Source organism: Vulpes lagopus, chromosome 1 (assembly GCF_018345385.1).
Source record: "Vulpes lagopus strain Blue_001 chromosome 1, ASM1834538v1, whole genome shotgun sequence".
Classification (NCBI taxonomy): Eukaryota; Metazoa; Chordata; class Mammalia; order Carnivora; family Canidae; genus Vulpes; species Vulpes lagopus.
The window spans coordinates 75,850,272-75,877,772 of NC_054824.1; the positions used below are offsets into that span (position 1 = coordinate 75,850,272).

At 42.3% G+C, this 27,501-nt stretch overlaps 1 protein-coding gene across 1 annotated transcript; it reads right to left on the reverse strand.

Moving 5' to 3' along the window:
- Positions 1-7,792: 7,792 nt before the first annotated feature.
- Positions 7,793-8,201, reverse strand: LOC121497750 (cytochrome c oxidase subunit 7B, mitochondrial-like). The gene has a single exon (XM_041767478.1). The coding sequence runs from the start codon at positions 8,169-8,171 to the stop codon at positions 7,929-7,931; it is 243 nt and encodes an 80-aa protein (XP_041623412.1). The 5' UTR covers positions 8,172-8,201; the 3' UTR covers positions 7,793-7,928.
- Between the last annotated feature and the right edge of the window lie 19,300 nt (positions 8,202-27,501).

The following is a 27,501-nucleotide window of genomic DNA, read 5'->3' on the forward strand; positions in this document are numbered from 1 at the left end:
TCCAGATCAGGAATGACAGTGTCTGCTGTGGCTGCCCACGCACCGTGGCCCAGGAGGCATAGTAGTGAGAACGAGCAGACTGGAATCCACTGAGCTGAGGAACACGGTGGGTCAACTCCAGGGTGGGTATACCTACAAAAGGCATAGATGCAGAAGTCATTTAGTCCAGAGGCAGAAGCAGTGAAGGTGAATCTATAGGGGAAAAAGAAGTCCTGGAATTAGTGAAAGATTAGGGAAACAGGACAAGAGAAACAAGAGTAAATGCAGACTGAGCAGACTGCATTGTGTTGGAGGGGAAGGGGCTGCCTTTTATCTGGACTCCCAGGGGTACGTGCGCTGCGAGTGCCTTCTGACAGCACAGCGGAGATACTGAATCTAGTGGTATAACATTGAAATAGCATTTGTTGGGTACTTGCATTTAGCACCAACTGTGTCAGGCAGGCACTTACTGGGCCTTCCCATGGTCCACAAGAAACCAACAGACATGGTCTTTGTCCTGGAGCAGTGAAGGATGGCGACAACTGAACAAGCATTTACGGGGAAGTATAGGCTTGAAGTTGGTAAGATAAAATGTAAAGATGGGAGACAGGGAGAGAGCAAGGCTGAAGATACAGGAGACTGAGATAGCAGTAAAGTCAGGCTCTGAGAAGATAGAAACTAGGAGCAGGGCAGCCCGCGTGGCTCAGCGGTTTAGCACCTGCCGTCAGCCCAGGGCATGATCCTGGAGGCCCAGGATCGAGTCCCACATGGGCTCCCTGCATGGAGCCTGCTTCTCCCTCTGCCTGTGTCTCTGCCTCTCTCCCTGTATCTCTCATGAATAAACAAATAAAATCTTAAAAAAAAAAAAAAAGAAACCAAGAGCAGCCCATGAGGTATGTCGCCCACTGTGAGATGGTACATGGAGGGAAGCAGGAGCACATTTTTAGGTCTGGAGGCTGGAAGCTAGGTCCCTGGCTCTAGAAAGGAAGTCCTCGTTGTCTGCCGTGAATGAGGTTTGAGATTTGAAGAATACTGAAGGCTTAAGCTTTTGCAAAGAGCTATGTTTGGGTAGTGACTGTTCTGGGTCCATGTTTCCTGGAAGACAGTGTGTGCCTGTTCAGTCCATAGAATCAAATCTTTTATTTCAAAAATTATTTCATAATTTTTTTTTAAATTTCATCTTTTTATTTTCTGTTTTCAGTTTTCCTCTTTTAGGAATATTACATATTGTCTTCAATTATTATCACTTTTTCTCTACTCAATTTTTTATTTCCTTGTCCTTTTCTCATTTCTGTCCACTGTCTTTTTTAAGGTGTTGTCAACAGCATCTCTTGTCCCTGTGCTCCTTTCATTTTTGTTCTCTTTTCTGTGGTTTTACTTTTCTGTTTCCTGAGCCAAAGCTGCCTTCAGTATCCACAAAGCTTAAGATAAGACACTGGACCTCTGGGTATGACTGCAGCTGCCTCTAAGGACTTGGGTCTCCATAATCTCGGTTGCTTAAAAAAAAAAAAAAAAAAAAAAAAATCTCGGTTGCTAATAGCTGCAGCAGCAGAAAGATGGGCGCTGCTTCAGGTCTGCTTCTAAAATACTGTGAGTGCATCCAACTGGCAGATCCTAATTTACATACAGAATCCTAACTGCAGGGGAGTGTCAGAAATCTAGTTTAATTTAAAGCTTTATACACTCTATACACAGAGGGATGCAGGAATGGAGATTGAGAGAGCTAACTCTCAGTATCTACCACAATCTTGTGTTGCAAACACTTTTTTTACAACTTTATTGTTTGTTAGATGAGAGTTTTAGCTCTTTAAATAATTTCCCCTATGGTTTTTGTCTTCGGTGTTATGCTTAGAAAAACTTCCTTACCCTTATTTTTTTTTTAATTTTTTTTTTATTTATGATAGTCACAGAGAGAGAGAGAGAGGCAGAGACACAGGCAGAGAGAGAAGCAGGCTCCATGCACCGGGAGCCCAACGTGGGATTCGATCCCGGGTCTCCAGGATTGCGCCCTGGGCCAAAGGCAGGCACTAAACCACTGCACCACCCAGGGATCCCCCCTTACCCTTATTATATGGATTTTTTTCCCACTTTTAAAAGATTGTTTAGATTTTTTATTTGGAGAATTACTGAGCACAAATAATCAAAATAATTTGGGGTACCTGGGTGGCTCAGTTGGCTAATCATCTGCCTTCAGCTCAGGTCATGATTTCAGGGTCCTGGGGTCAAGCCCTGCATTGGGCTCCCTGCTTGGCGGGGGAGCCTACTTCTCCCTCTACCTCTGCTCCTCCCCAACCTCATGTGTGCTCATGCACACACGCATGCATGCGCGCTCTCTCTCTCTCTCTCTCTCTCTAACAAATATTTTTTTAAATAATAGAAATAATTTATAGTTTTCACTCTTTAAAATATTATGTAGAGAAAGAAGTAAATGTGCTCCTCCTTCTTCTGGGCCCTTCATTTCTATCCCTCCAGAGGTACCTAAAGGGCCCCAGTTTGGTACATATCCTTTGTTAAATAACAAAATTCAGGGAGAACCTGGCTGGCTCAGTTAGTGGAGCATGTGACTTGATCTCAGGGTTGTGAGTTCAGGCCCCATGTTGGGTGTAGAGATTACTTAAAAAAAAAAAAAATCTGAAAACAAAATTCAACTGAGTAAATTTGAAGCTCTCATTGGCTTTATTCGAAGATTCATAAATCAGGCAACATCCCCTCTAACAAATAGGAGCTCCAAGAAGCTGTGCAAAATGGAAGGATTTCATAGGGAGAAGGGGGTGGAAAATGAAGTTTCTAGCAAAGAGTGGATTGAGGCAAAGTCACCAAGCTTTGAGGAAAGATGGGAGTCTCTCAGATGGATTACCTCACTAGTGCTGACAAGGTCATTCAGATTGACTAGTTGGTTATAGTCCTGAGAGAAGTTGAAACTTCAGTTAGGTTAGGTTGGTATTGCTGTTGTGAGACTTAGCACAAATTACCTCATTTTGGGCCTGTTGTTTCTTTTCTAACACTTTTCAAATTTGACTATTATATGTATGCATAAATGTAAACTAGGTGTGTAACCTTAAAAATAAAAGTGGTATCCCTCTACTCACTGTTTTGTGTCTTGTATTTATTGCTTACCGGTTCAACACAGTAATCTTTCCAGGTCTTTAAGCTTAGGTTTACCTTATAGTTTATAATAATGTTGGTACTCACTATGAATGTGGCATCATTTATTTAGCCATTCTCCTTCTGATGGGCATTTATGTTATTTCTAGTTTAACTATTCACCTGTATTTTATTCTGGTTCTTTTAAGTTTTATATTTTGTTCTTTAATATGGTAGGAGTTTGTTTTTTGTTTTTTGTTTTTTGTTTTTTTTTTAGAGAGAGAGAGAGAGAGAGAGAGAGAGAGAAAATGTGCATTGGGGAGTAAGGGGAACAGGCAGAGAGGACAGAGAATCTTAATCAGGCTCCATGCCCAGCATGGAGCCCAGTGTGGGGCTTGATCTCACAACCCTGAGATCATGACCTGAGCCAGAATCAAGAATCAGACTCTTAACTGACTGAGCCATTCAGGTGCCCCAACAGGAATTAATTTTGACATTTGGCCTGAAGGAAGGATTCTTACTTAGTTTTTTTTCCAAGTACAATTTTAGTGTCATTTTTTTAAAAGATTTTATTTATTTCTTTATTCATGAGAGACCGAGAGAGAGGCAAGGCAGAAACATAGGCAGAGGGAGAAGCAGGTTCCCTGCAGGGAGCCGGATGTGGGATTCAATCCCAGGACCCTAGGATCATGACGTGAGCCAAAGGCAGATGCTCAACCACTGAGCCATCCAGGCGTCCCTACTGTCATTTATTGAACTCTTTCTACTCTAAAGAGGAATAGATTTTTGAAGGGTCATGGAAGATACTTCCCTGGAAAAGAAAGCAAAATGGCCCAATGCCCAAAAGAATTCAAGCATAAAAATCCAAAATTCACCCCTTCCCAGAAATTATTCCCCTTCCTTCCCAGGTTCATATATGCCTTTCTCATCATTAGAAAGCAGCATGGCTTTGAGATTGGCCTAATCCTATAGGTCTGCATGCTTCAGCTCTGCCTTGGCTCCCTTTGGTAGTGGTTAAACTAGATTAAAGGGCTAATCCTGCGAATTATCCACTGCTATGTACTGGGTGATTCTTCAGGCATACTCTGAATGCCCTAGCTGGCTTCCCCTCCCAGCATATTTGGGAAACAGAGACAAACAAAGGAAACCTGAAAAAGAAAGACAATTTGAACCTGCTATCCACCAGTGCAGAGATTGTGTGAAGTAGTGTATATGTGAATTTTGGGGAGTTAACATAAGGTGTGTTAAAAGGAAAACCACAGGCCCAAAATGGTGCCTCTTGAGCCAGGCCAAGTCACCAAACTAGAGTTTAATACCTAACCTAAGTTCAATTCCAACCTCCCCAGGAAAAGTTTTAACTAGTCAGTTGGGAATTTTCCAAAAAGCACCAATGAGGTCATCTGTTGTCTCCACCTTCTCCATCCCCCAAAAGGAAGATGAAGTCACCTGCATGGTAGGACCTCCTGCCCTTCTCCATCTGAGATGGTGATCTTGCCTAAAGCAGTCCTTTCTTATCTGTTGCTAATAATTTTCCTTCTCATGAACTCCCCTCTAGTTGTTAGATGGGACGCTGCCAGATTCATGAATTGCTTAAGAAAGCCAATTACATCTTCAAATTTATTCATTTGAGTTTTGTCTTTTAACAAGTGGTAAATAAGAGCAAAGCCTTGGTAGCAGAGAGATCTGGCTTTAAGACCAAGTAAGTTTTTTGTGACCTGGAGTCCTTCTGTATATATAGTGTAGCTCAAGGGGTGCCTGGGTGGCTCAGTCGGTTAGGTGTCCAGCTCTTGATTTTGACTCAGGTCACAATTTCAGGGTTGTGAGATGGAGCCCTTTGTGGGGTCATGCACTGGGTGTGGAGCCTACTTAAGATTCTGTCTCCCTTGGGACACTTGGATGGCTTAACGGTTGAGTCTCTGCCTTCCACTCAGGTCCTAATCCCGGGATCCTGGATCAAGTCCCACATCAGACTCCTTGCAGGGGGCCTGCTTCTCCCTCTGTCTATGTCTCTGCCTCTCTCTCTCTCTCTCTCTCTCTCTCACTCTCCCTGTCTTTCATGAATAAATAAAATCTTTTAAAAATAAAAAGATTCTCTCTTTCCCTCTTCTTCTGTCCCCCTCCTAAAAAAAATGGTAGCTCAAAAAATTTATCTTTCTCTCAATGGAGTTAATAGCCTCTATTCTAAAGTAGGGAAAATGTTCATTAAAGATTTATCAAAATTGTTACAAGAAGCAGAAACCACTTTTTAACGCTGAGGGTGGTTTAATAAGGAATGAGGTGTTTACATTACACTTGGAAGAGCTGGAGAAGGGGGCTTTGTGTTAGTACTGTAAGAATATCTTCTAGAACAACCTGGAGAACTTGGCTCCATCAGAGCTGCTGTCTCTTTCGCAAGGAAGGGAAGGTAGAGAATCAGGAAACTGCTCCTACGACTACAGCAACTTTGTCCTTCCTGCCAGGCACAATGCTAGAGCGCTGCTTAAGAACACCCCACGTCTCCATGATCAATTTCTTGCAGAAAATTAGCCAGGCATCCAAAGTGACCTCTTCCTTCCCAGCCCTATAGGAGTGATTCTAGATGATGAATCTAATCCATATGCACAGCTTCACTATAAGACTATCCATCACAAAAGGAACTCTTCAAAACAATAGAAAAGAGCTTTCCATCCTGTAACCAAATTCAAACTGTGGCGGTTTTGTGCATTCAGAAATATGTATGTAAATATTGCCTACACGCACATTTGTAAATAACGGCATAGTGGTCAATAAGTACTTGAAAGCATTATTTTTTTTTTAGAGGGTAGGAAGGGGCAAAGGGAGAAGGAAAGAATCTTAAGCAGTCTCCACACCCAGCATGGACTTGATCTCATGACCCCGAGATTGTGACCTGAGTTGAAATCAAGAGTCTGATGTTTAACTAACTGAGTCACCCAGGCGCCTCTAGGAGCATTATTACTACAGGGGCAGGGAGCAGGCCCTTACTCCACTCTATCAGCCCACACTTTCCAAATTGAAGTCTGTCTCAAGTCTCAGCCCAGGCATCACATGTTGCAGAAAGCCTTCCCTGGCCTGTTGGCCTCCTTACTGTAGTGTAGGATGGAGGCTTCTCCTTCTCTGTTCTCATGCTGGATGGCCATTATATATTTGATAGTTTGTGTTCCTCCTTATGCTGTGAACAACACTGAATAACACTGTTATTTTTATTCCCAGCATATGGAGAGGTGGTTAATAAACATAAAATAGAAAATTCTTCTTTATTCCTATGATTGTTAAAAGGGAAGTTTTGTTTTGTTTTTTTTTTCCTTCCAACTATGGTCCCTGGCAGAGGTAGAACCAGTAGGTCCCAGCTCTCCATAGTGTTCTGCACCCCCCAGACATCATGGAAACACATCATAAATATTTGCAGGTGGCAAAACCTCTCCTCAGTATGATTGCCATAAAAATGGAAAAGTGACTAGAGAGTACATTAAGTTTTCCATTAAGTGAGTCTCCTCTCTAAATTGGCTGAGAGCCCGGGCTGAATTTCATAGCTAAGCCAAACACTCCCACCAAGAGACACAACTGTGGTCCTCAACCTATCCAGAGACTCTGTTCCCATTAGGACTTCTGTCCTCTGGAAGTGTTTATCCTTTTTTAATACAAAGTATTCAGCCAGAAGGCTACTTTGCACACCACCCTGCACTACCCCACCCCCAAACTATGTGAAGTAGTAATGAAATCATACCACAGCTCTCCAGGAAAGGGGAAAGAACCAGTGGATCCCTGAAGAATACATTGGCAAAAATGTGTCCCAACAGAGGACAGCATTGGGTATCTATGAATCCAGCCCCCAGGGTCTCAGTATTCTAGAACCCCCCCTGGAAGAAAAGGTAAATAGAGAGAAGGAAGAAAAAAACAGGAAAGTGAAGAAATAGAAGACATGACGTGGTTCTTTCAAAATTAAGTCAAATAAAGGAATATGGGTAAGAATTTCAGTGGATTCTTCTCAGGAGAGAAGGGGCAAGTGGGTAGAGTGATGGCTATGCTAAAAAACTTTGGTGGTTTCAGGAAGTACTCAAAAGCATTTTAGTCTTAGAGTCACACTTTTCCCCTGCAAAAGAAAATTATTTCCTCCCAAATATAAAAATAAAGAGCACATTATGATAATTTAAACAAAGAGGAACATCCAGCTGGCTCAGTAAGCAGAGCATGGGACTCTTAATCTCAGGGTCATGAGTTCAAGCCCAACATTGGGGCAGCCCCGGTGGCACAGCGGTTTGGCGCTGTCTGCAGCCCGGGGTTTGATCCTGGGGACCCTGGATCGAGTCCCACGTCAGGCTCCCTGTGTGGAGCCTGCTTCTCCCTCTGCCTGTCCTCTGCCCCCCCCCCCTCTCTCTCTGTGTCTCTATGAATGAATAAATAAAATCTTTTTTTTTATTATTATTTATTTATGATAGTCACACAGAGAGAGAGAGAGAGAGAGGCAGAGACACAGGCAGAGGGAGAAGCAGGCTCCATGCACCGGGAGCCCGATGTGGGATTCGATCCCGGGTCTCCAGGATCGCGCCCTGGGCCAAAGGCAGGCGCCGAACCGCTGCGCCACCCAGGGATCCCCTGAATAAATAAAATCTTAAAAAAAAAAATTGGGTACAGAGCCTACTTAAAAAAAAAAGGAGGGAAAGAATAAAGAAAACAAAAACTTTGCCACTCAAAAAACTCACATTTAATTTGCCAAACATCCCTTCAGTTATTTATTTATTTTTTTTTTAGGTTTCAAATGTACTTTATTTCTTAAGTCATGCCATATTTTAGTAGGTGCACAGTGCTTTCACCTGGCATCAATTATGAGTTGGTTTTGAAACAATTCATTATTACACCAGCTGGGATTACTGATCCCTCCATTCTTTTGGGGTGACTCTGCCAACAGGGGATAGGTTCCATTCTATTCCAATTTGTGTTGCTGTATATGCCCATATAGCAATACAGAAAGTGGCTCCACTAGCTAATATAGCATTACCATATTTATCATGGAAATCAGGTGCCCGTTTCTGGTGACTCTGCCTTGCCATTGTTTGTGGAATGCTTTGAACTTGGAGAAGACTTAGAGCGTTTCTGGCCACGGGAAACATCCTGAAGCTGAAGGCAGAACGGTGCAACTGTGGTCCATGCCTTCAGTTATTGTTCTAAATCTACACACTTATATACGTACATATATACACACAACTTTCCACAATGGGTCATGGGATCCTATTTTTATCAACTACTTTTAATTTTTATTTTGTTGTGTTTAATACTTTTGCTCAGAAAAGTCACATCAGAGTAGTTTAAAAGTTTTATTACATTTGATGAAAAGTAAATGCTAATTTTTCCAAATGTATATGATTTGATTTCTTTCATTACTAAAATTAATATACAATTTATACATACATATACTGAAAATTCATCTTATAAGTTAAAATATAACAAAAGACATTTTCAAGTAAAATTTCTGTTGATAGTATAGATTTAAAAGTTTGTCTACTATTCATAAAATGTATAAAAATGAGATAGTATTTGCAGAATATGCTTAGGAAATAAATAACTGATCTTAGGTGGTCACAAATCGACCACCTAAGATTTCACAAAAATTTGAGCCTAACATTGATATTTCCTTAAAAAGAAAATACAGTGAATATCTCCTCCATTGAACAGAGGTATTTATCCATTTTTAACAAAACTATCACATTCCCTCCTAGACAGATATGATTTGTTGCCATTATAATAATGTTGTAGTGAGATAACATTATTTTCCTGGTTACACTGTACCCAACATGGGAAGAAATGCTTTCCAAGTTAATTAAAGGCAATATAACCAACCTATGCACTTTAAAGAATATTGCAACATCACATTTTATTACAGTTCATTCAAGTTCTAATAATGCAACAGTAGATGGAGAGGAGAGGAAGATATTTCTAGTCAACCAACGTGATATAATTGCTATCAGATTACTTCAGAAGTAGATTTTTTTTAAGTTTCTTATTTAGTGATATCTACATCCACCATGGGGCTTGAACCCATGACACTGTTATCAAGAGTCACGAACTCTTCCAACTGAGCCAGCCAGGTGCACCGGTATTATTTCTGACTGTATTTCAAATGACAAACAGGTGAGACATTCTGCCTTGCATAACCAAATACATTTGGAAATTTCACTTTTCTATGCCAAAGGGACAATATATTTCTTAATCAAGTAAAACAAGACGTTGCCTCAACTAGGGATCTGAGTATTTATTTATTTTTTCTAGAAATGAAGTACAACAGACATACATACACAGTTTTATTTTTTATTTATTTTAAGATTTTATTTATTTATTCATGAGAAACAGAGAGAGAGAGAGAGAGAGAGAGGCAGAGACATAGGCAGAGGGAGAAGCAAGCTCCATGCAGGGAGCCTGATGTGGGACTCGATCCCAGGACTCCAGTATCATGCTCCGAGCCAAAGGCAGACGCTCAATCACTGAGCCACCCAGGCGTCCCACATACACAGTTTTATATAATAGAGGCATGATATCCTATTTTTATCATCTTTGTCCTTCATTAAATAGATCATGGACATGTTTCCTTGATAGTGTACATAATGAACATTGTAATTTTTAATGGCTGCATTGTGTTCCATTGTACCTCAGTAGCATAATTTATTTCACCAATTCCTTATTGATGTGTTGATGTATTGTTATTTAGTTTGTTTCTACTGGGAACATCCTGTACATGTATGTTCTTTTTAATTCTTCTCTAATTTCCTGGTTGACCAATTCATCTTTTAGTAGGTTGCTCTTTAACCTCCATGTGTTTGAGTTTCTTCCAAATTTCTTCTTGTGATTGAGTTCTAGTTTCAAAGCATTGTGGTCTGAAAATATGCAGGGGACAATCCCAACCTTTGGTATTGGTTGAGACCTGATTGGTTGAGACCAGTGTGTGGTCTATTCTGGAGAAACTTCAACATGCACTTGAGAAGAATGTGTATTAGGTTGCATTTGGATGGAAAGTTCTATATATATCTGTGAAATCTATTTGGTCGAGTATATCATTTAAGGACCTTGTTTTTTTGGTGATGTTCTGCTTAGAATACCTGTCATTTGCTGAAAGTGCTGTGTTGAAGTCTCCTACTATAGTGTATTATTATCTAAGTATGTCTTTACTTTGGTTATTGATTGATACACTTGGCAGCTTCCACATTAGGAGCATAAATATTCATGATTGTTAGGTCTTCTTGTGGGATAGACCCTTTAAGTATGATATAGTGTCCCTCTTCATCTCTTACTACAGTCTTTGGGATAAACTAATTTATCTGACATGAAGATTGCTACCCCAGCTTTCTTTTGAGGACCATTTGAATGGTAAATGGTTTTCCACCCTCTCATTTTCAGGCTGGAAGTGTCCTTAGGTCTAAAATGAGTCTCTTGTAGACAGCAAATAGTTGGGTATTGCTTTTTTATCCAGTCCAATACCCTGCATCTTTTGATGGGATCATTTAGCCCATTCACGTTCAGAATAACTATTGAAAGATATTAATTTAGTGTCATCATATTACCTATTCAGTCCCTGTTTTTGTGGATTGTTTCTTTGGGTTTCCTCTTTCTTTTACAGGGTCTTCCTTAATATTTCTTGCAGAGCCGGTTTGGTGATTACATATTTTTTCTGCCTATCCTGGAAGCTCTTTCTCTCTCCTTCTATTCTAAATGACAGCCTTGCTGGTTAAAGTATTCTTGGCTGCATGTTCTTCATTTAGTACATTGAATATATCATGCCAGCCCTCTCTGGCCTGCCCGGTCTCTGTGGAGAGGCCTGTTGTTAATCTGATATTTCTCCCCATATAAGTTAAGAATCTCTTGTCTAGAGTTGCTTTAAGAATTTTCTCTTTGCTGGACACAAGGTCGGTGGCCCAAGAAGAGTGCTGAATTTTTACTGCACATGCTTAAAAATGCGGAGAGTAATGCCGAACTTAAGGGTTTAGATGTAGATTCTCTGGTCATTGAGCACATCCAGGTGAATAAAGCCCCCAAGATGCGACATAGAACCTACAGGGCTCATGGCTGGATTAATCCATACATGAGCTCTCCCTGCCACATTGAGATGATTCTTACTGAAAAAGAGCAGATTGTTCCTAAACCAGAAGAGGAGGTTGCACAGAAGAAAAAGATATCCCAGAAGAAACTGAAGAAACAAAAACTTATGGCCCAGGAGTAAATTCTGCATAGAATAAATGCAAATAAAAATAAAATAAAAAAAGAATTTTCTCTTTGTCTTTGAAATTTGCCAGTTTCACTATTAAATGTTGAGGTGTTGAATGGTTTTTATTGATGGGGGGGTGGGCGACGTCCTCTCTATCTCATGGATCTGAATGCCTGTTTCCTTCTCCAGATTTGGGAAGTTCTCAGCTATTATTTGTTCAAACATACTTTGTGGTCCTCTCTCAGTCTCTTCTGGAGCCCCAATTAGATGTATATTCTTCCTTTTCAAGCTATCATTCATTTCCCTAAGCCTTTCCTTATGGGCTATTGTTTTTATCTTTTTTCCTCAGCTTCCTTTCTTACCATCAACTTGTCTTCTATGTCACTCACTCCCTCTTCCACCGATTTACCCTAGCAGTTAGAACACCCAATTTGGATTGCATCTCATTTAATTTGTTTTTAATTACAACCTGATTAGATCCCAATTCTGCAGTAATAAAGTCTCTAGAGTCCTTTATGCTTTTTTCCAGAGCCAACAGTAACTTTAAAGTTGTTCTTCTGAATTGAATTTCTGACATTGTATTGAAATCCAAATTCTGTAACTCTGTGGCAGAGAATATTGTTTCTGGTTCTTTCTTTTGTGGTTAATTCTTCCTTCTAGTCATTTTGTCCAGTGCAGAGTGGCTGTCCAGTGGTCAAGTTGCATAGTGAAACTTGCAAATAGCTGTCACTCACTTGACAAGCTGAGTCAAAAATATCAACCATGACCTAAGTAAAATAGACCCTAGATGATTCCAAAGAAGTCAGAGACCAGAAAATAAAAGAAAAAGAAGAACAGAACAAAATAAAACAAAAGGACCACTACAGTGAAAAACAAAATTTAAAACAAAGTCACAAAAATAAAAAGCCAGGGATCCCTGGGTGGCACAGCAGTTTAGCGCCTGCCTTTGGCCCAGGGTGTGATCCTGGAGACCCGGGATCGAGTCCCACGTCAGGCTCCGGGTGCATGGAGCCTGCTTCTCCCTCTGCCTGTGTCTCTGCCTCTCTCTCTCTGTGTGTGACTATCATAAATAAATAAAAATTAATAAAAAGCCAAAACCAAAAGAACAATAAAAAAGAAAAAAAAAGTAAAGAGAAAAATAAAAGGTGGAGGGATGTTGGTGGTGAGGAAGTAGTAGTGGAGAGACAATGTAGTCTACCTGAGGGGTCCTAGAAGCTGATCTTCTTGGTTCTCAGTGTATTTCGTTTTGTATGTTAGAAGATGCTCAATCCCAAATTTATATAAACCAGCAATACTTATATAAAGCCCCAACATTGACCACAAAAACATAAAGATAGGAGGGGGACAGAATGGGAAAGAAGAGAGAATATAATCTCACAGAATGAACCAACACTGTGTTCCACTTGGTTCTGGGTGTATGTTGGTCGTGTGTTAGAAGTTACTAACTTCCACCATAGTAAAACAAAACAAGGCAGAAAAAAACAAAACACAAATAACTGTATCTTGTATATATACCAAAATTAAATTGAATATGTTGAAGGGAACCCAGAAGTGAAAAATATATCTAAGACATGCAATTGTAGGAATCTGAAAGTCAAACGGGAAAAAAACTTAAAAATGAGTTGGTAAAATATTGTAGTTAAGGTGGAAAAAGGAAAAAATATTGGAAATTTTTAGTCTGATATAAAAACGAGTCCTAATGGAAAAAGAAAAAAGAACAAGAAAAAGGACCCTCTAGTTCTATATACTATTTTCCCTCAGTCCTGGAGCTTTCCAGTGTTGCTTGTTCAGTAAACTTGCTCTTCCCCTGTCCTTCCAGCTGTTCTTCTGGGGAGGGAACTGCTGTGCCAGTTATCAGGTGTCTGTGCCTGGACAGAGACGCCCCACCCCTGCCGGGTGCTGGGCTCAGTGGGGGCTGTTTATCCTGTGAGTCCTCTGTTCCCTGGCGGCCTCACCTCTCCCAGGCACAGGGTGAAACAAAGAGGAAAAACACAAATGGTGGCCAGATTTCCAGCTCTGGAGTCAGCTCCCCACAAGTACCTAACTGCAGTCTCTCAGTCCGCTCTGGCCTGGATGCTCCTGGGGTTAGGCCCGGGTACACTGACCTGCACAGCTTGGGGGACGCCCAGCGGCAGGAGGGTTCTGACTGTCCTGTGCCCTCCCTGCTTGTCTGTCCCAGGGAACGCAGGATCATCAATTGTGTCTGTCTGGGTGCCTTGGGATCCAGGGCCCTGTGCCACTTGACCCACGCTCCCAGGGGCTGCCTCTCCCAACGGGAACAGAGTACAGCCACCTCTGCCCATTGCCAGTCTCTGGGGTAAAGGCAGCTCCGGAGCCAGCCGGCCTGACCCACTGGCTTCTCCCCGGTGCCCCGAGGGCTGCGATGCCCCAGCCCTTTACCGAGATCGGCGGCAGTGTGCCATGAGCTCTACCCCAGGTGCCCTTCCCTTATAGTGACTCCGAGAATCTGGAGGCATCCCTGCCCCTCCTGTGATCCTGCCTGATTTCCCTGCTAAGCACTTTTCCCGCTGGGAAAACTCTGGCATGGATTTTTAAAGTTCCCACTTCTCCAGGGCTGGGCTTTCCTGTCTGCCCACTTTAGCCTGGCTCCTCGCAAGGCCTCTCCCCCACTTGATTCTTTTTTATTTTTTATTTTTCGCCTTCCTACCTTGTTAGAAGCAAAAACTTCTCTCTAGCATTCCAGCTGGTCTCTCTTTAAATCTCAGGTCAAATTCGTAGGTGTTCAGCAGTTTTGAAAGTTATCTAGGTAAGTTTGTGGGGCCAGATGAGTTGAGGACCCCAGCTCTTCTGCCATCTTGCCCCCCCCTATATTTCTTCTTTTGACATGCATATTCAGATTTGACCATTTTTCCATTAGAAGTGTTTGCCTTTTTCTTACTGACTTGCAAGTAAGTGCGTTATGCATATTAGGACTAGGAACACTTTGCTTATCATTGACATCTGCCTTTAGAGATTTCCTCTTCTGAGAGCTCCTCAGCCCTGACCCCATCACCCCAATATCCCCCTTGCTTTATGTTCTGTACCCCCTTGGGGCTCTCTCCCCTGTGCCACAGTCTTCTATCACAGTGATTTCAAAGCAGGGGGTTTGAGCAGTTCCTTAAAAATCTTCCCTTGCTCCTCATTTATACACCATAGAGAAGAATGTGGAAAATCGGAGTAAATTTGAGGTAAGATGAGTAATTTCCACTTCTCCTTCTCCTCATTCCCCAACCTCACATTTCCTGGCTTTCCAGACCAGGCTTTCCTTGTACCTCTCACGTGGAAGTGTCCCTTTTCAGAAATGTAATCAAAACAGAGACAAGTACGTTGACTTAGGCCTGAACTGTTAGTGTTGGGTAGGTGGCAGGATACAGGGAGGAGACTTTGCTTCACGTCCCATCACTGGCAAGTACCCTCATCAGAAGAAGGAAGATGATTTACCAATCTCAGAGGTTTGTGAAAGGAAAGAAGGATTGACTGAGATAATATATGTGAAACAGCAGAGTGTCTGGCATATGGCAGCTATTATTGTCACTATTGTGTTATTCTCACTATGATGATGATGGTGTTGGTGATGGTTCTCGCCGTCTCGCCAGGCCATTGTAGATGAGACATACAAAAGCAAAAACAGCATGAGTAATGAAGCTCATTACTTCATTTTGAAGAATCAAAAATGATGCACCTGCACTTGTAGCCCCTCAATTTGGGGATTTTGTTTTCCGGGGTGTACTTTTAAGTAGGATATAGGATGAGTACATGAGACATGATCAGACACTCCCAGAATACCCCCATTTAGATGACAAGATTCTATTCATCTTCCCTATGGCTCATGGTGCCCTACTGTTCTCCTTCATCACCCAGGCCCTCTGGGATGACTCTCTGAGGCAGTTAACCCCTTTGCTTTCCTAACCTTCGTATATTTGTACTTCTCGTACCTCTGTGTAGTTTTCTTTGGGTTTTGCTTTTCTCTGTGCATTCTGTCTTTTGTGCATTATGCTCCCTGCATGTCCTCCTCCATCCCTCCTCCGTTTTCTTTCCTCTCTCATCCTCTCTTCTTGCACATCTTCCATGCGGGATCTTGTCCCCTTGTGATCCTGTGACCTTCTTTTCTGCACGTCTGTGGTGGATGTTGCCTCCATCGGTGCATCTGTTGTAATGTCCAGCTTCTCAGAGGTCACACTGGACACCAGCGTGTGACACCAGAGTTCTCAAAAATTCTCTGGTTAGAAGGGAGGCAGATGCCACTGTTAGGGAAGGACAGGGATAGTACACACATAGCCCAAAATTATACAGCCAAGAACAGACTGACGGAACACGTCTCCTCAGAGTCACCATCCCAGTCTCCTCACTGTGAAGGCAGAGAATACACTGCCCCATCAGCCCCTCCATTGTCACTCCCTCCCCTTATCTACTTTCAATCTCATGGTCCCCCATTCCATTCTACTCCAGTGGGTCTTAAAATGCTGCACTCATTAGAAGTGCACATTCTTGGGTCCCACCCAGACCTACTGAATCAGAAAGTGCAGGGGTAGGTGGGGCGCTGCAATCTGCATCCTGACAAAATCCTCTGAGTGATGCTGTGGCCAATTCAAGTTTGCCAACCTCTGCCCTAAACGCTCTTGTGCTTTTTACCAGCATCCACCTGGTAAAATGCTAACTCTGGAGGAACCCAATTATCTAGGCCTTACTTGCACCTGGGCAGCTGAACCCTGCAGGAGAAAAGCACTCAGCTGGGTATTAATTGATGTCATTATAAACTCAGTCACTATCCTCAACGGGATTCTTCCCAGCAATCTTCTTTCTCTAGTCACTTACTCTTCCACCCTTAGCGTTGCCAGAATTAGTGAACGAAAAACAAAGCAAAACAGAAAGCCAGAATCCCAGTCAAATGTGAATTAACAGAGAAACATATACTAAAAAAATGTTGTTTCTCTGAAATTCACATTTGACTGAGCATCTCCTATTTTTATTTATTTTTATTTTTTAAAGATTTTATTTATTTGTTAAAGACACATGTCATTCATGAAAGACACACAGAGAAAGAGGCAGAGACACAGGCAGAGGGAGAAGCAGGCTCCATGCCAGGACCCTGATATGGGATTTGATCCCGGGTCTCCAGGATCTCGCCCTGAGCCAAAGACAGGCACTAAACCGCTGAGCCACCCAGGGATCCCGCATCTCATATTTTTATTTGCTAACTCTGGCAATGCTAACTCAGAGGTATATATAGTCAGTAGGCAGGCAGTGGGGAAGAGAAGCTGGATCTAAGGTGGAAGAGAGCAAGCTCATTTTGGAGCCAAAAGATGAAACTGCACCAGCCCTTGTTGGCTCTGCCCTTGATGGTATGGATGTCCTGCAGAAGCTGGGACCCTCCATCAGAGTGCTAAACACACCTGGCCCAGAAGCCAGAGATGCTGGAGGAGGATACCAGGGAAGCTGGAGCCGTTGTAGGCCTAGCTGCTTCCTCACAGCACCAGGGTGAGCCGACAAATAAAGGACAATGTGTGTAAGCTACAGAATGGCCGTTCCTTCACGTCTGCCCTCATTCTCAGGAATCTGCCACAAGACTCTCTCATGGATCATCCTAACTGGAAACACGCATGGAAGGGAATTTTGGGAAAGTACTCAATGTAAGCCAAGTGACACGTTATAATCTATCACACTCATCCTCCATTTTAAAAAGAGGAACACCTGGCAGTGGGGATCCCTGGGTGGATCAGTGGTTTGGCACCTGCCTTTGGCCCAGGGCGCGATCCTGGAGACCCGGGATCGAATCCCACATCGGGCTCCAGTGCATGGAGCCTGCTTCTCCCTCTGCCTATGTCTCTGCCTCTCTCTCTCTCTCTCTGTGACTATCATTCATAAATAAATAAAATTGAAAAATAAATAAATAAATAAAATTGTATTTTATTTTATTTTTAAATATTTTAAATAATAAAAAGAGGCTCACTGTTGAGTATCAAGGACAAATGAATAATTTACATAGAAATAGCTGTATTTTGTTGAATGCTTACTAGTTGAGTGTTTCTCATAATACTCTTTTTTTTTAAAGATTTTATTTATTCATGAGAGACACACACACAGAGAGAGAGAGAGAGAGAGAGGCAGAGACACAGGCAGAGGGAGAAGCAGGCTCCATGCAGGGAGCCCGATGTGGGACTCGATACTGGGTCTCCAGGATCACACCCTGGGCTGAAGGCAGGCGCTCAACCGCTGAGCCACCCGGGCTGCCCTCTTAATACCCTTTACATATATTTTACTTACATAGACATATGCACATACCCATTGCAAACACGATCTCACTTAGTCCTTGTAACAATTCTACAGTTGGTATTACTCATACCATTTTACAGGCAAAGAAACTAAAGGTAGAAAGGTGGAGAAATTTTCCCATGAACACACAAAGGGCAAAGCTGTGATTTGAAGCCAAGTCTCCTTACAGCCTGATCCTAACCATTAAGCTCTGTGCTCACCCAGCCTCCCAACAAACTGTAGACCTTATTATTTCATAAGCACTAAATCTGCACTCTGTTCACAGGCCACCTGGGAAACTCATGCACTAGTGCTCCTCAGTGATTCATACTTGACTCCATTGGTTTGGGAAGAAATTCTTTTTGGGGAGGGGGGGCAGGGGAGAGAAGTTCTTGAAGCTCTCATCACACTCCCTGAGACTCACTCCCAGAGACTCAACTCCCTTGGGTTGGAGTCCCAGCCCTTTCGCTTAATGGTTCGGTGGCCTTGGGCAAGTTACTTAACTTTCTTCAGCCTCACCCTCCTGTGGGTGAGGGCTGATTCCCACCTTACAAAACTGTGAACGGAAGATGCTATTAACACTGGGAAATTGTCTGCCACAGCCTGGTCATCCTTGTTCTCCACAAATGGGACTTTCCCCCTTCCTCAGTGGATTTGCTACCATTGCCTACATCTTGCCTGAAGACCCTAATCTTGTCTCCTGTCAGGTTCGTATCTCCTGTTTCCCACCAGGAAATACAGCCACCCCTAAGTTATCTTACATCTGAACCACTATGCAGTTTTTCAATACCATCTTTCTAGCCCTCAAGCTCACTTCCTTAAAATCACTCCCATTTCTTGTCTCCTGCCTTGTTCAGACATTGCATGTGCAACATGACTACTCTTTTCTGAGGAAATAATGTCCATGATCTCAATGCTTTCAATTCCCAGTGCGTATTTTAAAAAGTATATTGGCAAACTTGTGTAAATCGGAGCAGAATGATCAGGATGGCGGAGGCCTGGAAAGTGGCCTAGTAGAATGATCATATATATTTATTATAAAGAAAATAGGGATTTTTCTTTTTTAGAACAGAAGCCTAAGAGTTGTCATTGGGAAGAGAAGGTCCTTTCTCTTTGGGCTTCAAAGTGCAGACTTGATCCATTGGAAGTGGGTTTCTGCTGAACATAAGGAAATTTTGAGGATTAGACTTTTTGCCCTTGGGTGGGTGCAGTCATTTGGGGTTCTCTGTCCATCTCATCTACTTGCTCTTTGCATTCTTATTCGTGCCCAGAGAACGAGAATTTCAGCAAAAAGATACATCCAATTGCTGTGGGAATCGTAGGGAAATGGCTCACTGAGCTTCAAATGTGTACATACTAGCACCTCTGTTGAATGACCCTAGGCTTACTGAAATCCTATCCTACTCATTTTGGACCTGTTTGAAACCTGGTTTCCCAGCACCAATAATATGAAAACTGAAGGCTGCGGATGGCAAACAGGAGTTTGTGATTCCCCTCTGAGCCCACCAGAGACCTGCACTCATAATAGTGCCTTAAATAATAGTATACTCTTTGGTGTATCTAGCACTTTCATTTTTAGCCTGGAGAGCCCCCATTTCAGACTATTTGAGTCCTAATTTACTTTCCTTACCTAAGCAACATTAGCAAGACAGCCTTATCTTTTAAAATGGCCTTTCTAGGGGGACCCCGGGTGTCTCAGCGGTTTAGCCTGCCTTCAGCCCAGGGAGTGATCCTGGAGTCCTGAGATCAAGTCCTGGGATCGAGTCCCACATTGGGCTCCCTGCATGGAACCTGCTTCTCCCTCTGCCTATGTCTCTGCATCTCTCTCTCTCTCTTTCTCTCATGAATAAATAAAATCTTTAAAAAAAAACCATAAAAATAAAATAAAATAAAATGGCCTTTCTGCTCTTAAGAAAATGAGGACCAGGATAAGGGGACTTGGCAATCTCAGAGATAAGGGGCAGATGGGCCCCGCTGGCCTGAATACAGATGGTATGGTAGGATGAAGCTGAGTGGGCTCCTGAGGTTGAGCATGGGGAGAAAGGTAGGAAAAGGACAGAGACCAAGAAAGAGGTGCCTAGTCACCCAAAAGGAAATAAAAGTCACCCAATGGGAACAGAAAGAAATATTTCATCTGGGTCTGCCTTTCCCTATCCATTTCGATAGCTATCCCCCATCCAGAATGATATCCTTGTGCTGGCTGGGGTGAAACAAAAGGGGAGCTTCCCATTGTCCCCATGGATCCCTTACCCACCAGCCCTTCCTCTTCACATCTGCTCTCAGCTCTCTTACTGTGTTTCTGCACAACAGTGAATACAATATGCAAGAACTGAAACAAGATTAGGCAGGTAAACTCCCACGCCAGCCTCTAGACTCCTGTCGGAATTCAGGGAGTGACTCACCAGCTAGGCTTCCATCCCTAGCAACGGCCATAGGAAGCAAGGTTCTCTCTCCAAAGTTCTCCAGGCTTTATCTTTTCGTTCAGACCAGAGTGAAATCAAGGAGCCCCAGGACTCTGGACAAACATTTTGAGAAAGGGTTCTCTCTACCTTGCCTCTAGGTCAGCCCTCCCAAACCATATTTCACCCTGACCTCCCCCGACTGCTCTGTTTTCCCAGTTTCCTTTTTTGTTGCATTCAGTTTTCTTCTCTCAATTAGGCATGCAGTCTACACAACAAATTCTGCTTGGCACGGTAGAGTGTGAGTGCATCAACGAGCATTACAGGGCAAGTTTGAGCCCATCTGAACCCAACTGGAGAGGTTGTGCCTCTTCTGCATACCCATCCCAGCCTCCTGACATCCAGACTACAAACATCAGCAGTGCCTCTTTCTCTAAACAATAATTTGAATATGTCTCATCTCAGCTTCAATTCCCTCTGGCTTGAAACGCCATCTCTTATTACATTGAAACTCTATATGTATATTTTGTCTCTCAATCTTTGTCCTTATCTGTCCCAGTCCATTTGGGCTGCTACAACCAAGTACCACAGGTTAGATGGCTCACATGACAGAGATTTATTTCTCATGGTTATGGAGGCTGGAAGTCTGGGCTCAGCGTGCCAGCATGATAGGGAGAGGGCCATCTTCCAGGTCACAGGCTTCTCTTTGTGTCCTCAAAGGGCAGAAGGGATGAGGGATCTCTCTGGGATGTCTTTTATAAGAGTGCTAATCCCAATCATGAGGGCTCCACCCCCCATGACCTAAGCACCTCCCAAAGGATATATCCTGATACCATCACTTCAGGCATTAGGATCTCCAACATAGTAATTTGGGGGTAACACAAATGTTCAAACCATAGCATCTTCTGTTTTTCTCAGTATTTCCCTACTGAGGCACCTGAGCATAGCCAGATGGGTTGGCTTCTTGTCACCAGATGTGTTGCATAGGTCTCCACTTTTCTGTCCTTGTGAATGTCGTTTCCCCAGCCTACACTAGCCTGCCTTCCTCCAGGGCAACCCCACCAAATTCAGTCCAAAAGATGCTTTAGCCTTGGTACTTCAGACTTACCTTTAGCTTTGCAATTCATGGTTACAAATGTGCAAACCTCTCACAAATATGAGGCTTATTATAAGTGACTTTACATTTGGATTAATAATTAGTGTGGCATCACATACATGCCCCAACACGGATGAACCTTGAAGACATCATGAAGTAAGCCAGTCACAGAAAGGCAATATGATTCCACTTATAGGAGATACCTAGAGTAATCAAATACATAGAGACAGATACTGGAACAGTGGTTACCATGATCTGGAGACAGGGGGATGGAGGGTTATTGTTAAATGGGGACAGAGTTTCTGTATGGGAAGATGAAAAAGTCCTAGAGATGGGTACTGGCGACAGCTTCACAACAGTGTGAATGTATTTAATGCCACTAAACTGTACACTCAAAATGTTATGTGGGGTGCCTGGGTAGCTCAGTCAGTTGGGTGTCCTGCTGAGCTCAGGTTATAATTTTGGGGTAGTGGGATTGAGCCCCAAGTTGGGCTCTGCCCTTGGCACAGAATATGCTTGTCTCTCTCCTCTGCTCCTCTCTCCACTCATGCTCCCTCTCTCTCTCTCTCTTTCTCTCCATCTCTAAAATAAATAAATAAATAAATCTTTTAAAAAATGTGTATCTTACCATGATAAAACAATTTTTGAATAATATATGGTAATTCTAGAACTTTTAGAAAATATGAACACATAAAAAAAGAAGAAAATAAAAATATACTTCCAAGATTTTCACTTAATATATTATAAACCTTAGGGGACCTGGGTGGCTCAGTCAGTGGGGCATCTGACTCTTGATTTCTGCTCAGGTCATGATCTCAGAGTCATGGGATGGAGCTCCAGCATCAGGCTCTGTGCTTGGGATTCTCTCTTCTTCTGCCTCTCTCTCTCATAAATATATAAATATTTATCTTATATATAGTATATAGTATATATATATTTTATATATAGTATAGTATAGATATATATAGTATATACTATATGGTATATATAGTAATATTCCATTGTATATATCTTATAAATATACATATCTTATAAATATATCTTGTAAATATATATATCTTATAAATAAACATATATATCTATCTTTGTAAGTCACTGGATAACATGCTACAAAACTTAAAGTTTATGTGTTATTTTATTTTATGGACATACATTAATTAATATAATCAATATCCTAAAAAAAATCCTATTAGCAAATATTAAAGTTATTTCTTTTTAAAAATTTATTCATTTATTTTAGAGAGAGAGAAAATGTGCACAAGTGGGGCCAGGGGAGAGGAAGAGAGAGATAGAGAGAATCTGAAACAGCCTGCACTGAGCCTGGAGCCTGACATGGGGTAGATCTCATGACCTGAGCCTAGACCAACAGTTGGATGCTTAACCATCCAGGGCCCCAAAGTTAATTAATTTTTTAACTATTAAAAATGTTACTGCAAGAAACATCCTTATAGCTAAATTTTTATGACATTGTGAGGTAGGTGTGGTTATAAAATGGCAAAATGATATAACTTTGTGGTGACAGAATTGTTCTGTATCTTTTTTTAAATTTTATTTAAATTCAATTAATCAACATATATTATTGATTTCAGAGCTAGTTCGATGACTCATCAAGTTTATATAACACCCAGGGCTTGTTACATCCCGTGCCCTCCTTACTGTCCATCACCCAGTTACCCCCACACACACCCCTCCCCTCAGTGACTCTGTTTGCTATGATTAAGACTCTTTTATGGTTTGTCTCCCCCTCTGATTTCATCTTGTTTTATTTTTTCCTCTCTTCCCCTGTGATCCTGTTTGGTTTCTTTTTTTTTTTTTTTTTTTTTTTTTTTTTTATTTATGATAGTCACAGAGAGAGAGAGAGGCAGAGACACAGGCAGAGGGAGAAGCAGGCTCCATGCACCGGGAGCCCGATGTGGGATTCGATCCCGGGTCTCCAGGATCGCGCCCTGGGCCAAAGGCAGGCGCCAAACCGCTGCGCCACCCAGGGATCCCCTGTTTGGTTTCTTAAATTCCACGTATGAGTGAAATCATATGATAATTGTCTTTTTCTGATTGACTTATTTTGCTTAGCATAATATCCTCTAGTTCCATCCATATCCTTGCAAATGGCAAGATTTCACTTTTTTGATGGCTGAGTAATATTCCAGTGTGTGTGTATGTGTGTGTGTGTGTGTGTGTGTGTGTACCATTTCTTCTGTATCCATTCATCTGTCGATGGACATCTGGGCTCTTTCCATAGTTTGGCCATTGTGGACATTGCTGCTATGAACATTGGGGTGCAGGTACCCCTCAGATCACTACATTTGTATCTTTGAGGAAAATCCCCAGTAGTGCAATTGCTGGGTCATAGGGTAGCTCTATTTTCAACTTCCTGAGGAACCGCCACACTCTTTTCCAGAGTGGCTGCCCCAGCTTGCGTTCCCACCAGCAGTGCAAGAAGGTTCCCCTTTCTCCACATCCTTGTCAACATCAGTCATTTCCTGACTTGTTAATTTTAGCCATTCTGACCAGTGTGAAGTGGTATCTCATTGTGGCTTTGATTTGTATTTCCCTGATGCCAAGTGATGTTGAGCATTTTTTCATGTGTCTGTTGGCCATTTGTATGTCTTCTTTGGACAAGTATCTGTTCATGTTTTCTGCCTACTTCTCTACCTTTTTTTATTTATTTATTATTTTTTTATTTTTATTTTTTTAATAAGTTTTTTATTTATTTATGATAGTCACACACAGAGAGAGAGAGAGAGGCAGAGACACAGGCAGAGGGAGAAGCAGGCTCCATGCACCGGGAGCCCCACGTGGGATTCGATCCTGGGTCTCCAGGATCGTGCCCTGGGCCAAAGGCAGGCACCAAACTGCTGCGCCACCCAGGGATCCCTTTTACCTTTTTTTAAAAAAGATTAAAAAAAATAAAAAAGATTTTATTTATTTATTTATGAGAGACAGAGAGAGAGAGAGAGAAGCAGAGACAGGCAGAAAAAGAAGCAGGCTCCATGCAGGGAGCCTGACGTGGGACTCCATCCCGGGTCTCCAGGATCAGGCCCTGGGCTGAAGGCAGCACTAAACTGCTGAGCCACCTGGGCTGCCCTTCTGCCTATTTCTTGATTGGATTATTTGTTCTTTGGATGTTGAGCTTAATAACTTCTTTATAGATTTTGGATACTAGCTCTTTATTTACTTAAGTAATCTCTACATCCAATGTGGGGCTTGAACTAATGACCCTGAGGTCCAGAGTGGCATGCCCCTCCCAATGAGCCAGCCAGGTGCCCTGGTTACTAGCCCTTTATACAATATGTCATTTGCAAGTGTCTTCTCCCATTCTGTCAGTTGTCTTTTAGTCCTGTCAGCTGTTTCCTTTGTGCACAAGCTTTTTATCTTGATAAAGTCCTAATACTTCATTTTTGCCTTTGTTTCCCTTGGCTTTTGGAGATGTGTCTAGTGAGAAGATGCTGCAGCCAAGGTCAAAGAGGTTGTTGCCTGGAATTGTTCCATATCTTGACTGGTGATAGACACACAAACTTATTCATTGTGACAAAACTATATAAATAAACACACACACACATATACACATGCATAAATGAGTACAAGTAAAATGGGATATCTGAACAAGATTGTGAATTATATTGATGTCAGTATCCTGGTTGTGATTTTGTACTATAGTTTGTAAGATGTTACCATTGAGGGAAACTGGGTAGGGTATATGAGACCTATTTTTTCTTACTGCATGTGAATCTACAATTATCTCAAACACGGTGGCTTAATTTTTTTTAATTGAAAAAATTTATGCACACCAGTGACTAGTTTATTAATATAAAATTTCAAATGAGGAAGTTCTGAATTAAAAGCATTATTTTAAGGGCTTTTGGTACACATTGCCCTTTATGCTCATGCCAATAATGTAAGAACTCTACTTTATAACACTGAATATTATTATTATAAACACATTTTAATTCTTTTTTTTTTTTTAAAGATTTTATTTATTTACTCATGAGAGACATAGAGAGAAGGCAGAGACACAGGCAGAGGGAGAAGAAGGCCCCAGGCAGGAAGTCTGATGTGGGACTCGATCCCGGGAATCCAGGATCACACCCTGAGCCAAAGGTAGACGCTTAATCACTGAGCCATCCAGGCATCCCAACAAAAAAAAAAAAAAAAATTTTTTTAAGATTTTTATTTATTTATTCACGAGAGACAGAAAGAGAGAGAGGCAGAGACACAGGCAGAGGGAGAAGCAGGCTCCATGCAGGGAGCCCGACGTGGGACTCGATCCCAGGCCTCCAGGATCAGGCCTTGGGTTGAAGGTGGCGCTAAACCGCTGAGCCATCCGGGCTGCCCCGCATCCCAACAAAATTATTTCTCACTGGCATTTAATTCCTTCAAGATTTTGGGATCCCTGGGTGGCGCAGCGGTTTGGCGCCTGCCTTTGGCCCAGGGCGCGATCCTGGAGACCCGGGATCGAATCCCACATCAGGCTCCCGGTGCTTCTTCCTCCGCCTGTGTCTCTGCCTCTCTCTCTCTCTCTCTGTGACTATCATAAAAAAAAAAAAAAAATTCCTTCAAGATTTTAACATAGCAGCACATTGTCATTTCTCCATATATTATTAATTCCTTCTTTTCTATTAACTGAGCAACTTCCCTTTAGGGGAATAACCGAGAATTAGCTTCTTTCTATAGTTTTCGTAAAGATCACCAGGGAGTCCTGAGAAGCGCACTTAGAGGAACAAGCAAGGTACTAAATCCTTCATCTTACAAGTAGTGAGTGACTTTGGAGTCCTATGATTTGTGCAAACTACACTTTGAGTGGTATCACCCGAGAATTTGTTAGAACTGCACATTCTCTGACCCCACCTCAAACCTACTGAATAAGTTTCTGGGCAGGGAGCCCAGCAATCTGCCTCAATAAGCTCACCAAGCAATTGGACTGCACACTAGAATCTGAAAAGTGCCATTTGTAGAAGACAGTGGCAAGCATCATTATTTATTTTTTCCTCCTTCCCACACCCTTAACAGCACATGAGTTCCATGAGGACAGACCCTTTAACTATTAAAGTTCACCCTTACCTCCCTGATACCTAAACTATGGGTGCTTAACAATAATAATTCAAGAAACAAATTAGTAATAAACCAAACTCTGCTCTCTAAAGTCTGAGTGTTCACTCTGGACTGTGCGGCCAGACTCTCAGGGCAGCCTCTATCAATTGTTTACGTTACAGGGGTGAAACTTGCAGGTGTTCAAGACCCCGTTCAAAGCTAATTTCTTGGTTTACCTTTTTAAATGCAAGGAGGATGACCAGAAAAAGAAAAGTCTGGGAGCACTGGTTGGCCCTTAGACTTGTAAAATGTTGGTCATATTGGCCCTCAAACCCTAAACTCATCAGTCAAAATGGAGCTTGGGTCAGTCTTGGTGAGACAGTGCTATTCAAATAGTGTGAGCAATAAGCAGTGAGAGAAAGAAAAGAAAAGAGAAAGAGAAAAGATACTAGACGCTAGATGATGCAGGTTGACCAGGTTCAAGGATCCAGAAGAGGTACCACAGGGTGAGTCAAGAGGATATTTTGCTTTGGACTGAATAGAAATCAACCGTGAAGTGAGAAGAAGTGAGAGCAGAGTTTATTGAAGACATGGAGAGAGGCCAGGCACAGTGTGTGGGAGGCCTGGAAAGGAAAGATGAGTCTCATCTTCCGCTTGGGGTCTGAGGTTCTCACTGAGGATTGTGGTCTGGTCCACATATCTTCTCAGGCATCCAGGAACAAAGGAGTGTTTAAATATTCTCTGTAAGTCACATATGCCCTGGAGCCAGGGGTCTTGATGAGCCAATGGTCTTGGAAAACATTCATGACAACCCCACCCAGTCACTCCTTAGATATTATCTATTGTGCTGGAAGACTCCACAAAGAGATCATTAACTCCTTGACCTTTCCAAAGACTCCATAACATTATCTGTTCTGTAATACACATGTAAGGCAGGGGTGTAGGTCCTAGCAAGAATGGAAGCAGGAAAAGGAGTGAAGAGAGCGGTTTTTCATGGGGTTCCTTTGGTTTCCCCGAGTCATTGGACAACTGAGCCTACGCATAATCTCAGACCTACAGTAGCCCTTCTCTATCACATAAGGGAAGGATAGTCGGAAGAAAGGCAGGCAGGGCACCGATCCTAAGAGGTAACTCTCCTTAAAAGGATTTTACACCACCCTGGAAGGAGCCCTCCACCCTTTTCCACGTGAACAAACTACCTGATAGGTTGATGGGCGCCTGGACAAAAACCTGACTGGGCGACAGGTGCATTGAGGGTTAATCAGATTAAAATAGCCCACCAACATCCTCATAAAACCCCTAGACTTAGAAACTCTTGGTGGCAACCCTCTTGGGTCCCCTCCCTTTTTGGGAGCTTTGTCCTGTCACCGGTAGACTTTGCTGCCCATCAGTCTTCATCTGGTCTACCTCTTCATTCTTCAAAGTGGTGTCAGCAAGAACCACAGGCACTGAAGAAAAATCCTGAAGCACAG